Genomic DNA, 13,548 nt, shown 5'->3' with positions numbered 1-13,548 from the left:
CTCCTGCATTCTTTGTGCTCTATCATTGTTGGCCTTTGCTCATTTCTTTAAAGTAATACTTGTGCCCACCTCAGTCCCTGGGCATGCACTGTCATCTACACTCTGAATCCCTCCTCAGCCCGTTACATCCTACTCAAGTACTATTCATCCTCCAAATCTCAGCCACACATCATCTCCCAGCGAAAGCTTTTGGACAACTGAAATGAATCAAGCTCCCTATTACACATCCTTAAAGTGCCCTTCAAAATACTCAACACTGTTTGTAATACCCTTGAGTTTTCTTTTCCTTTATGTTTACCTTCCCAACTAGACTTTAAGCTCCATAAGGATGGAATCTGTGCCCACTCATTCATCATAGTATCCCCAGCACCTTCACACATAATGCTTATTAAAGTGCACCTGCCAAACAATACTTTCAATCAATAGTTTTGTTATAGTTGATCAATAAATATTCCATGACTAAATTGAATGAGCAGACTACATGTGGGATTTTAAACAAGTCACTGTCACCATTTAAGATCATAATTGTCTCATCTTTAAAAATGAGTATTTTGAATTAAATACCTTCTAATGTCAAATGTGGGCTAAAATTCTCTGATAACACTCTCTTATTTTAGTGTCTGCTGTTAAAGGAGAAGCCAAGAAAGAAAAAGTCATGACCTTCCTTCCTGCAACAGGTAAAGGGGCACGTGTTCCAGCTCAGCTCATTCTGTCTTGGGCAAACTCCTTGGCTTTTCTCAGCCTCATTTTTTCTATCTGTAAGATGGATATTGCCTCTATAGCTCAAGCTCCAACTGTCATAGGAATAGTTTCTGGGAATTTCTCTTGCTTTATGGTTTGTGGCACACTTGGATCCTCATGATGTTATTAAATCCACAGAGATCATGACATTCTATTAGCCATGGAAGATTTCATAATGAGAGGTATTTTTTTAATATTTTCTTTTTGATATTTTTGATATTTTCTTTTTGATAGTATGAAATTGGCTATATAGCAAGACAGTGAATGCATCACAACATAGGAATACATAGGACGCAGGGGCCTGGGTGCTTTTCTAAACCTGTTGGTAAACAAGCAGGATAGCTGGGGGGAGGGAGGGCACAATTGCCCTTTTTTTTTTTTACGATTGCCCTTTATTTTTATTTTTATTTTTTTTTTTATAGAAAGTGTGTGTGGAGGAGAGAGAGAGAGAGAGAATCATAAGCAGGCTGCATGGCTAGCATGGAGCCCAACTCAGAGCCCAACACAGGGCTTGATCTCACAACCTCAAGATCATGACCTGAGCTGAAATCAAGAATCAGATGCTCAACTAACTGAGCCACCTAGGTGTCCCTAATTTTTATTTATTTTTAATTAGTACATTCATGTGGTTCAAAATGCAAAAGGTACATAAGTATATAAAGTTAAAATGGTCCCTGGCCAACCACTTCCTTTCCCCCAGAGGACACCAGTTGTACCAATTTCTTGTGTATGAGCAGAGTGATTTTCAATAAATATTTCCCTTATATGAGGCTTCAATTTTCTCCTCTTCAAATGGTAACTATTTCTGCTCCACAGGTAATCACACACAGGATGAAAGCTGATCAAAATAGTAAGCATGAAAAAGTATGAAAAGCAACAAACACCTTCTATCTTAAAGATACTACTTTGGTGGTCTTTTTATCCAAAAAGAGAACAATAGTTTTACGTTATCCATGTGGTAATTTATTTGAAAACTGCTCTACGTGGCATCTTGTTCTGAAATTTCTTCTTCAGGGGTGTTCAGTTCACACTTCTAATTATCATTATCAAAATCCACCCACAGGTTTGCAATTATAAAAAAAGGAGTGGTGGAAATAACATTTCCTTAGTAGAAGGAGTGGTGTTCAAGAACAGTTCTTGGTTAGGAAGATTACACAAGGCCCACCAAACTGACTTGACAGGTGCAGGAATCCTGCAAGTGTCATAGCCCAGAGCTCCCCTGGAGACTGGAGCTCCCAAGCCCACATGACCCCGATCCTTCACCTGTACAAAGGTTTCTCCTTCCTGGCTCCATCACAGGCCAGGTCGGTGTCTGCCACAAACATCACTGGGGCTACATCATGTAGATAGCTCAGAGCACCAGACAGGAAACCAGACTGTGTGCCAGCTTAGGGCCTACTTGATCATATGCGTCTGTCTCAGAGTTCCTACTACTGTGACATAACCCACCTCCTTCAGTAACCATGTATGGGGAAGGAGAAGCACAGATCCTACCTGCCTCTGATCCCCCAAGCTCCAGTATTTAATCAGGAAGCTTGATACCTGATGAAAGGTCAAACTGGCTTACACAGGTAACAGTTACCTGGATCCAAGTTCCTACAGGCTGTTTGAAAAGCAAGGAACACTCTAAACATCCATCCGCAGATGAATGGATAAAGAAAATGTGATACGTACATACAGTGAAATATCATTCGGCCTTAAAATGGAAGATAATCTTGCCATACACAGCACCATCTTGTTGGAGCTGGAGGGCATTAAGCTAGGTGGAACAGTGCAGTCAAGAAGGATGCATACTACATGATGCCTCTTCTAGGAGGGATGTAAAATAGTCAAATCCTTAGTAGCAGAGCTGAGAAAGGGTTGCCAGGGACTCAGTGGAAAGAAAACAGGACCACCAGCTAGATATGGGATGGAGGTACCTCACTTCACTTCCCTAGGCCTTAATACCCTCAACCTTCAAAAGGAATGCTGGACAGGATGGCTTTTAAGAATGTTATAAATTGGGACGCCAGGATGGCTCAGTGGTTGAGCGTCTGCCTTCAGCTCAGGTCCTGACCCCAGGATCTGGGATTGAGTCCCACATCAGGCTCCTTGTGGGGAGCCTGCTTCTCCCTCTGCCTATGTCTCTGCCTCTTTCTCTCTCTGTGTGTGTCTCTCATGAATAAGTAAATAAAATATTTAACAAAAAAAAGAATGTTATAAATTGTATAAGGCTGTGCTTCCATGATGCAATTTCATTCATTATAGTGTCTGTAAACAAAGACATCAAAAAGGAAAAAGAGGCTGCTGTCCTTGGTGTGACAGGTAAGTAGGCCAGCCCTGACTCTTAACTTGCCCTGGAACTCTGGAACACATTCTTCAGCCTGTCGCTGCCTTGGTTTTTCCACCTGTAAAATGGATATAAAAGCACCTGTTCCCCTGGAATGTAACAGGGAAGGTAATCATGGCAACAATAGTAGCAACAAATGCAGGATGATCCTACTGCCACCTAGTCCAAAGCAGCTGATCTTCCAGGTCACAGGAGGAGCTCACCACATCCCGAGTGCCCTGTCTGCCACTCCTCACGTAATGACACATGCATGTCCCTCCTCCCTCCTGAGGCACAGACAGTAAGCCCCATGGAGGTAGAGACTTGCCCCTTTCCCTGGACCTCTTTAGACCCAACACCCAGCATGATTGCTTGGCCCTCAGTGAGTGTCTGTTGAATGAATAAAGACTGAATGTGTGCTCTAGGCATTTCAAGATTTCCTGTGACATTTTCTTTGACTGCACAAACTCCAATGAGTGGGCAGGTGGCCTGATATTTTGGAAGGCCACTCTACAGCTCTTGGGAAGCAGGTTCTGGGCTCTACAGTTTAGGCAAGTTTCTTGCCCTCTCTGAGCCTCAGTTTCCTGATTGAGTAAGGGGGTGGGGTAGATTAGACACCCTGCCTGGGCATCACCTGCCTGCTTATTAAAATGGGGATTTCTAGGTCAAGATCAGCCCAAGGAGACTAGCGTATTCAGGGGAGGAGTCGCCTTTGCACGAGGCTGGTGATTCTGACCTTCACTGAGCTGGGGGCTGCTGCGTAGAGGCCCCCAAGGCTTCTCCAGTGACTTGAAGCTGGTGTTACAGGTTCCTATGTCTCCCTGAAGCCTTTTCTCTCCCCAGTGTCTGGCCTTGGAGGAGAAGAGAGGAAGGAAAAGGGGATGGCTTTTCTCGATACCACAGGTGAGTATTTTCCTTCCCACTGGGGCTCCGTGGGTGACACCCTTCTCAGGACCCCCACTCCAAGTCCCCACAGCACGGTGCATCATCTCCCCAGGCTTCAGACTGTGTGATCCACCACAATTATCTGAGCATTAAGTAAGCGTTGAAAAAGACTATGTTAGTAAAAATATAAAGAGGAGCATGAACCACTATTTTCACCTCGTCAGCTGCTGTTCTGAAGGTTCAAGGAAGAGCTAGGAGATGGGCGAATTTTAACCTAGCAGCTTCTCTCCACTTGGCTGCCCGCTACCAGTGTCCGGGAGAGTGACCCACTGGTCGATCGATTTCTGTGTGGTTGTCTGAGCCACATCCAAGACCGATTAAACCTGAATCTCTGATGATGGAGCCCAAGCAGCAGACTTGCAGAATTAAAAAAAAAGAAGAAAGAAAGAAAGAAAGAAAGAAAGAAAGAAAGAAGAAAGAGGAAGAAGAAGGAAGAAAGAAAAGAAAGGAAAAGAAAGAAGAAAGAAAGAAAAAAGCTTTTCCCCCAGAGATACCAGCACCCAGCTTAAGCATTGTCTGTTAGACAATGTAGTCCTTGCTAAATTCAGTGCTGCTGAGTGTGGTTTCCTGGGCCTTCCCACTGAATGTGGGCTTTTCCCGCCTGTCCCTACCGTCTCCAAATGCAGAGATAAATTATTCACAGACTAAGAGTTCCTGTCCTGCACGTGGACTTCTCCCATCTAGCTTGTCATGATGCATGCCACTGGCTGTCATCTCCTGAGCACGGGCACTGCCCCTTACCCTTGAATTCCTTGTGCCCCTTGTGCTGTGGTTGTGAGCTCAGTAAGTGTCCAAAGAGGAGGCACATCAGCCTGAATGTCAGAAAAGGGGAACTTCTGTGGCAAGAAAAGCCAGCCAGTGACATCAACCGCAAATCTCTTTCAGAGCTGCCTGCCAGGTCGGTCGATCTGTCCGCCCTGAATCTTACAGAGCTGGTGAATGGAATGCTGAGTAGAGCTTTAAAAGGTATCCTTTTCTTTAAAAAGGGGGCAGGGGGCACCTGGGTGGCTCAGTGGTTGAGCATCTGCCTTTGGCTCAGGTCGTGATCCCAGGGTCCTGAGATCCAGTCCTGCATTGGGCTCCCCACAGGGAGCCTGCTTCTCCCTCTGCCTGTATCTCTGCCTCTCTCTGTGTGTCTCTCATGAATAAATAAATAAAATCTTAAAAAAAAAAAAAAGCACCAACCATCCAGGCCCGCTTAGGCCTGTATGCACGTGACTTCTGGATGGTCTGCAAGATGGGCAAAACAGATCACACCTCGATGCCCCAGCATCTCCGCGTGCAGATGGAGAACTCAGTGTCCCACCTAACTCCTGAGGAGACTGAAAACATCCAAGTGAAGTAAGAGGCTTGCCAGCATTTTGAGAGCAAGCTGCATTCCAGACACAGCATATGTGCTGATATTTCTAATCACAATGACACTGAGAGAGAATTGTCAGGGCTTAGGGACGGATAAGGAAAACACAGCTAAGGGGCATGCACTTTTGCAATTTGGGGTTTGCTTTTATCTGATTTATTTTCAATGTTTGTTATATTATTGTTTATTTTTGCTATTTACTTTTATTACTTGTTCATTGCATTTTTAATTTATTTTTTTAAAAAAAGATTTTATGTATTTATTTGACACACAAAGAAAGAGAGAGAGAGCACAAGCAGGGGGAGTGGCAGAGGCAGATGGAGAGGGAGAGACAAACTCTCCACTGAACAGGGAATGTAGAACTCAATCCCAGTCTCATGACCTGAGCTAAAGGCAGATGCTTAACCAGCTGAGCCACCCAGGCACCCCTGTATTTTTCATTTCTATTATCTGTTGACTAATCGATAGTATTATTAATGTCAGTAGGCATTTGTCCGATGGCTTCTTTATCTCAATATCCTTGGCAGATACCAAGAAGTTCTTCTCCCTGCTAAGCATCACTTCCTACAGCTCCTTTGCCTTCTACAAGTTTTCTGTGGCCATTTACAACAGTAAGTGCTGCCTGGCTCTTCCTGTTGGCAAGGATGGGGAGCAAAGGGCTGGCAGGGCCAGGCTCTATGTCAAGACTGCCTTCTGTTTTTTTGTTGTTGTTGTTGTTGTTGTTTGTTCGTTTGTTTTATTGGAGTTAAATTTGCCAACATATAGCATAACACCTAGCGCTCATCCCACCAAGCGCCCCCCTCAGTGCCCATCACCCAGTCACCCCAACCCCCTGCCCACCTCCCCTTCCACTACCCCTTGTTCATTTCCCAGAGTTAGGTGTCTCTCATGTTTTGTCACCCTCACTGATATTTTCACTCATTTTCTCTCCTTTCCCTTTACTCCCTTTCACTAATTTTTATATTCCCCAATTGAATGAGACCATATAATGTTTGTCCTTCTCCGATTGACTTATTTCACTCAGCATAATACCCTCCAGGTCCCTCCACATCGAAGCAAATGGTGGGTATTTGTCATTTCTAATGGCTGAGTAATATTCCATTGTATACACAGACCACATCCTCTTTATCCATTCATCTTTCGATGGACACTGAGGCTCCTTCCACAGTTTGGCTACTGTAGACTTTGCTGCTAGAAACATCGGGGTGCAGGTGTCCCGGCGTTTCACTGCATCTGTATCTTTGGGGTAAATCCCCAACAGTGCAATTGCTGGGTCGTAGGGCAGGTCTATTTTTCACTCTTTGAGGAACCTCCACACAGTTTTCCAGAGTGGCTGCACCATTTCACATTCCCACCAACAGTGCAAGAGGGTTCCCCTTTCTCCACATCCTCTCCAACATTTGTGGTTTCTTGTCTTGTTAATTTTCCCCATTCTCACTGGTGTGAGGTGGTATCTCATTGTGGTTTTAATTTGTATTTCCCTGATGGCCAGTGATGCGGAGCATTTACTCATGTGCTTGTTGGCCATGTCTATGTCCTCCTCTGTGAGATTTCTGTTCATAAGATTGCCTTTGGATCGTGTCTCTTCACAGTTTCTAACCTGAAGACTGTGGACCCTGACAAATTCCCCACCCGGTACTGTTACTGTCTGAACAACCGGACCAATGACTTATCAGGTGGGTGGAGCTACCTGCCAGGCTTGCAGCTTTCCTGATTTTGCTTGTACCCTTCTGGATATGTTTGACTTAATTTTTTTCTCTTTAGAGTGAAATAAGAAAACACAGCGGTATCTATTATGCTTAGATATGTACCTATTGGCTGTCACAGAAAGTTCTTTGCTTGGTTTTTAGACTAGGAAAATAGTTAAGTCTGAACAAACGGGCAAAGACGATGTGTTCATGCAGCTTTTTTTAGCAGGAAACTCTGAGAACAACATAAATATCCATCATCAGGAAAATGGTTAAATAGTCTATACATTGGAAAACAGCCAGAGGCCATGCATTAATGAATGGGTGTGGCCAGATTTGCCCCAAATATGAAAACATTTTCATGGCATTTTTAAAAGATTTTATTTATTTATTCATAAAAGACACACAGAGAAAGGCAGAGACGCAGGCAGAGGGAGAAGCAGGCTCCATGCAGGAAGCCCAATATCGGACGCGATCCTGAGACTCCAGGATCACACCCTGGGCCGAAGGCAGGTGCCAAACCATTGAGCCACCCAGGGCTCCCCTCATGTCATTTTCAATTAGAAAAACAGACTTAGACAAAATAATGTGTAGAATACACTGTCGTTGATGAAGAGATACATATCTGGACACCGGATAGTTGTTTACCTCTGAAGAAGATCGTGATGCGTGTTTTGCAGTGTACAAAGGTGTCACCAGATGTTTCTTTCAAAGCTAGTATACTCATGTATTACTTTTATAGCTGAAAATTAAAATTATTTGATGTTCTTTCTAGTTAGAGAATCCTGAAAAGTAAAACTGAAAATTACTCTCTTACCACTAATTCACCCATTCAATGATACTTTATTGGGCACATACTATTAGCCAGACTCTCTTAGAGGTGTGGGGGTACCACGCTGGGCAAAGTGAACACACACACCCTGCTCTCATGAACTAGGGAGGGACAGAGAGTCAATGAATAAATAAAAAAATGCATTATGTGTAGCTAATAACATGACCATGAGAACAATAAAGCAAGGGAAAGGGTGAGGAGGGAAATGGTGGCGGGCATGGCTGTTATGTGTAGGGTGGCCAGGGAAGTCTTCCCTAATGAGGCAGGAAATGGAGAGGCAGCCCTGGGGTACCTGGGTACACAGTGTTCCAGGCAAAAGCCTGGGCAGCAGGGTAAGGACTAGAGAGGCCAGCATCGTTGGAGCAAGTGAGCCACAGCAGACGATCATGGGAAATGAGCTCAGAGTTGTAGGGGCAAAGTAGGGAGGGTGTTGAGAATCAAGTAGAAGTTTATAATCCACTCAAGGATTTTGATTTTTCACTCTGAATAAGAAGGAAGCCGGTGTTATTGTCCACACAGAGGAGGAGTTATATGATCTAAGTTATGTTTTAAAAGAATCTCTTTGGCTGTTCTTTTAAAAAAATAGATTGTAAGAGAAGTAAGGAGTAAAGGTGGAAAAGCCTCCTGGTCTTTTTTATCACTTGACCCAATCTTAAAATATTTTCCAGGATATTATAAACTCTGCAAACATTTGTGATGACTACATAGCCTGTAAACGTTAGCAGTATTTTCTTAGCCATATGCTGGTGACTTTGGGGTGTATTCTAGGCTTTTTTTAACATAAAAAAATCCTGTATTAGACATCCTGGTGCATAAAACTTTCCCGTTTCAGATCGCTTTCAAAGGATAGATTCCTTGAAGTGGAATTTCTGGAACAAATATTGTGAACATTTTAAGGAGAGTAATTAGTAATGTTTAATGAGTATTGTGTGCCAGACCCTGCAGCAAGTACCTTGCAGCCATTATCTTGTTTAACTGGCCCTTATCAACAAATTACACGTGGGAGGACAAATGTTGTCCATAACCACATCTTCCTCAGCCTCTCATTAGCCCCTGCTGGGGGCCTAGTTTTGTGTGGGCACTGAGTCCTTGCCTTGATTGTATAAAAGATAAAAATAAGATGTAAAAAGCAGAGTCACATCTGCAGGAAAAGAGTTTCTAATTCTACTCGGTGAGCCAAAGCATATTTCCACATACTTGAAATGATTATTTGAAAAGAATTGATCCATGGATCATTACCACTGATAAAATAGCATGCTACTCCTCCAGTAAGGCACAGCAATTTTCACAAGGTTCACAATGGACACATCACAAAGTGCTGATGTCTACTCCCCTCAAATCACTGCGATGAGAGGCTATACACAGGACAGCTTGCTCAGTACCGGGGGGGAAGATGTATTTGTGGATTCTCTTCAGACCTGGATCGTTTTCACTTGAATAGTCTCAACTCTTTAAAGCCCTCCTGTGAGGGTATATTTGCATATTTTTTTTCTAACTGAAAATTGCTTACATTTTCTTGATTTAAAAAAAATAATGTATTGTGATGTCAAAATGCCATATGACAGAGACATTATAATCAAAAAAATCAAAAACATCTGAAATCCCAACATCCATAGGTAATCACGTCACCCAAGGTGATCTAAGCAACCTCTCTAATCTACTTACCTAAGCCATCTGTCAACTAGTTGTCAGATGGATGCCAACTAGATGGATGCCTACTCCATCCATCCTCCCATCTATTTACCCATCCTACTCTACATTCTCTATACTATTTAGAATACAAGCCAGGTTATTATGACAAATGACCCCAAAATAAGATGCCTGACAGAGGGTAGAAGGGGGTAGCTTTCATGTGTGACCATCTGGGTAAACCTATCAGTGCTGCTCTGCTTGATGGTTTAGGGGACCCAGGTTCCTTCTAGCTTGTTGCTCTGCCTCCTGTGATTGATTGCTCTTGTTCTTGTAGTCCACATCCACATTCCAGCCACATGGGAGAGGAGAAAGAAACTGATGACATTCCCACTCACAGTCTGGAAACCTTCTACATGGCTTCTCACACTCTGTTGCCCAGGATTTAGTCCTATGGCCGAACCCACCTGCAAACAGGCTCAAAAAATGTAGTTTTTCAATTATGTTAAGCCACCATGTGCCCAACTGAAATTTCATGTTCTCTTATTTTAAAAAATATTTTATTTATTTATTCATGAAAGACAGAGAGAGAGACAGAGACAGAGACAGAGACACAGAGACACAGGAAGAAGGAGAAGCAGGCTCCATGCAAGGAGTCTGATGTGGGACTTGATCCCAGGTCTCCAGGATCACACCCTTGGCCAAAGGTGGCACTAAACTGCTGAGCCACCCGGGCTGCCCTCATGTTCTCTTATTAAAAGAAGGTAGGAGAATGGATATTCAGAGACAACCACCCATATCTACCAAGTTTTCCACGCAGCTTTAGAATCCATCTTTAAACTAATCAGTGCATCTTAAAAGCCATTCTATTCCAATGACTACAAATATGCCTCGTTCTTCATATGAATCCATAATATTTGTTGAAAAAATGTACCATAATGTTTTTAATGTGTCTCTTCTTGATGGGAACTTAGTTTATTCTCAGTGTTGTTATAATTATAAACAATGCTATGATGAATACCTGTGTGCTTGGAGTACTTGGTGTACTTGCCTAATTATGCTGTGGGATACAGTCCTTGAAATAGAATTGTTGTCTGACAGGGAAATAATCTTGTGGTAATTCAAACTGCTAAAATTTCCTCTAAGACATCTTGCCTAAGTTTACACTTCTACCAATATTTTTTGAGAGCTCATGTCTTCCACACCCTTGCCAACACAAAGTACTAAGACACATTCTTAAATCATTACCAACCATATAGGCAAAAGGGCTTTTCTCCCCTATTTTCTATTTATATATAAATATAGTCAGAAATAGGGGCAGCCTGGGTGTCTCAGCAGTTTAGCACTGCCTTCAGCCCAGGGCATGATCCTGGGGACCTGGGATCGAGTCCCACGTCGGGCTTCCTGCATGGACCCTGCTTCTCCCTCTGCCTGTATCTCTGCCTCTCTCTCTGGGTGTCTGTCATGAATAAATAAAATCTTTTTTAAAAAAGATAATCAGAAATCACTTCTGTATCGGTATTGCTAGTAAGTTGGATAACCCAAATTTTCATCAAAACAAGGGACGACTCTGGGGTTATGATAGCTGGTTTTCTTCCAAGCCTTGTAAAAGCCATTCTGAAGGGAGAGTTCACACAATGTGTTAAGACATTGCTTGAACAGTAGTGGGAACATTGGGAAGAGTGGGAGCTTTGGCCCAACATAGACCTTAGTTCAAATTCAGGTTTCACCACATCCTGGGTGACCTTGGGAAAGTTCCATCGTCTCTCTGAAACTTGGGCACAACCTGGACTCCATCTTGGTGTCCTGCTCCAGAGCCATGGTCTTGGCTTCTGGGAAGTGTTAGTAGCAAATTTCAGTTTATAGGTCAGTTTATTAGTCTCCCTCTCTCTCCCACTAATCTCAGCTTCTGGCAGGCAGAGATTGTGTTTCATGCAATCCTCCAGTACTGAGTAGGTGTCTGGTGCCCCACAAACACTCAATGAATGTTTGTTAGATAAGTGAATTAATGAACAAAAAAGAAATTTGAGAAGCAGGAAGAAAATAAATGGAAGAAATAATGAAATACTACCTTTCTTCAGACTGGTCTAAAGAGATGTGAAAAGGAGTACACTCAAGTTAGTGTTCCTTCTGTATGGCCAGGTGTCCACATCTGCATCAATGTCTCCCCTCCCAGAGGTTGACCATGTGTCCATGCAGGTGTGGTAAGATCACACCATGGATCTGGTTCATGTAGAGAAGTGTCCCTCTCCTGTTGGCTTCACATGCTGCATGTTCCATTGGTTATAACATGACATTCTCCTGCCTCTCTGGGCTCTGCATTTTCAGTCCTCTGTATTCTATATTTTCAAATCTGCTTGCCCCCAACCCCACACCTGAACTCATCATCCCATTAGTAAAAGAAGTGTTTTTATAAAGCATGACAGGAAATTATCTGGATGACACCAGAAGATTCTTCTTTCCTGTTTGGGGCTCCAAGAATTCACATCCTTTGCCCTGGAAGCCAAAAATGTGTTGGATCATGGAAAACCATAAATAAACAATGAAGGAGGTTTGCTTGGAAGTGCATTGTCACTGGAAGCTTTCATTGGTCAATGGCACCCACCATGTCAAGCAATGGTCCTACTCAAATCCTGCTCAGAGAGAAAGTTCACAAAGATTTTATAGCCTGAAATGTTGTGAAATTTTCCCAATCCCCTCCCATCAGGCTTCTGTTTTGCATAGGGTTCTTGCCTCTTTTTAACCCACCACTAATGTTGACATCACATTAAAATCCAAAATTATTGTAACACAAGAGACACCTAACTTTAGGAAATGAACAAGGGGTAGGTGGAAAGGGAGGTGGGTGGGGGGGTGTTGGGGTGACTGGGTGATGAGCACTGAGTGGGGCACTTGACAGGATGAGCACTGGGTGTTATGCTATATGTTGGCAAATAGAACTCCAATAAAAGAATATACAAAAAAACCCACAAAATTATTGTAAAATTATGTTGCATTACTGTGAGCTGCTTCCTGTCAGATGGACTTGGTATTCTAAAACAATTGGATGAAATAACAGGGGACAACAAATGGGAAAAATCATTATTCAGTAATGTGGCTTTTCTCACTCATTTGGTGTTGGCATGGAGGGATTTGGGAGGAGAGGGCAATGGGAGGAGGAAGGGAGTTATGACTGTGTATCCAGAAGTGTTCTCCTTGCCTGAAAAGAAGGCATGTTTGTAACTAGTAATATTTCTCTATATGATGATTAACATTCCTCAACACACTGAACAAAATTGAACTTGTAAAATCTACTCCCAAAAGTCCAAATATACTGTACCTTTCCCCTCAACTTTCTGGATCAGAAATTTGTATCTCCTCAATCCTTCTTGCAGATTTCACAGCCCTACTGGTGGATGTCATTGGAAATTCAACCAGCTACCTCACAGAGATTTTTAAGTCAACTTCCATCCTCTCAGGTGTGTTCATCTTGAAAATGCTTAGAAAATTGATTTGGCAAATATATACAACTTATCCAAATTTATCCAAACTTTGGATATATAACCAAAGCTAGTGGAATCCCCACCCCAAGCCCTGCCACATGCTGGGCTGCCAGGAACTCTATGTAAGTTTTATTTTAACAATCAATGTGGTCCAGTTTCAACCACTAGTATTTGAAGGCTCCGTCTTCCAACCAGAGTTATTCCTGGTATCTAAAATGTTGGAGGAAGAATCCAAGGCTCAGAGTTAAGGGAATCTAGGCAGACTCAAGAAAACAGCTTCTACTAGATAGCTTTAATCCCAATTTAAAGATGAAAAACTGAGACTTGGAGAGGTTGCCTATTTTGCTGAAGGTCAGTTCAGAGTTTAGTATGAGCATCTATTTGCAGCCCAAGACCATGTTCGATGTACAGTTGAGGAAGATCTGCCTCACTACACAGTGGCTTCACATAACCCCAAGCAAGTCACATTCCCCCAGGGACTCACTTTGGAAAGCACAAATCTAGTCAATTGCCCACACATGGCCTCATCAGAAGGCTGGGGTGCTGCACCATGGAGCAACTATTGT

General features: G+C 42.9%; 1 protein-coding gene across 1 annotated transcript in view; it reads left to right on the top strand.

Moving 5' to 3' along the window:
- Positions 1-13,548, top strand: part of HHLA1 (HERV-H LTR-associating 1) — a 33,992-nt gene that overhangs the window by 570 nt on the left and 19,874 nt on the right. The window contains exons 2-7 of the mRNA XM_055313908.1: positions 618-677; positions 3,893-3,952; positions 4,880-4,960; positions 5,879-5,962; positions 6,944-7,027; positions 12,875-12,958. Of these exons, the coding sequence (XP_055169883.1) occupies positions 618-677; positions 3,893-3,952; positions 4,880-4,960; positions 5,879-5,962; positions 6,944-7,027; positions 12,875-12,958 (453 nt within the window). The remainder of the gene's footprint in view (positions 1-617; positions 678-3,892; positions 3,953-4,879; positions 4,961-5,878; positions 5,963-6,943; positions 7,028-12,874; positions 12,959-13,548) is intronic.

This window comes from Nyctereutes procyonoides, unplaced genomic scaffold, assembly GCF_905146905.1.
Source record: "Nyctereutes procyonoides isolate TBG_1078 unplaced genomic scaffold, NYPRO_anot_genome, whole genome shotgun sequence".
Taxonomy (NCBI): Eukaryota; Metazoa; Chordata; class Mammalia; order Carnivora; family Canidae; genus Nyctereutes; species Nyctereutes procyonoides.
This window is presented reverse-complemented; position numbering and strand designations above follow the sequence as displayed.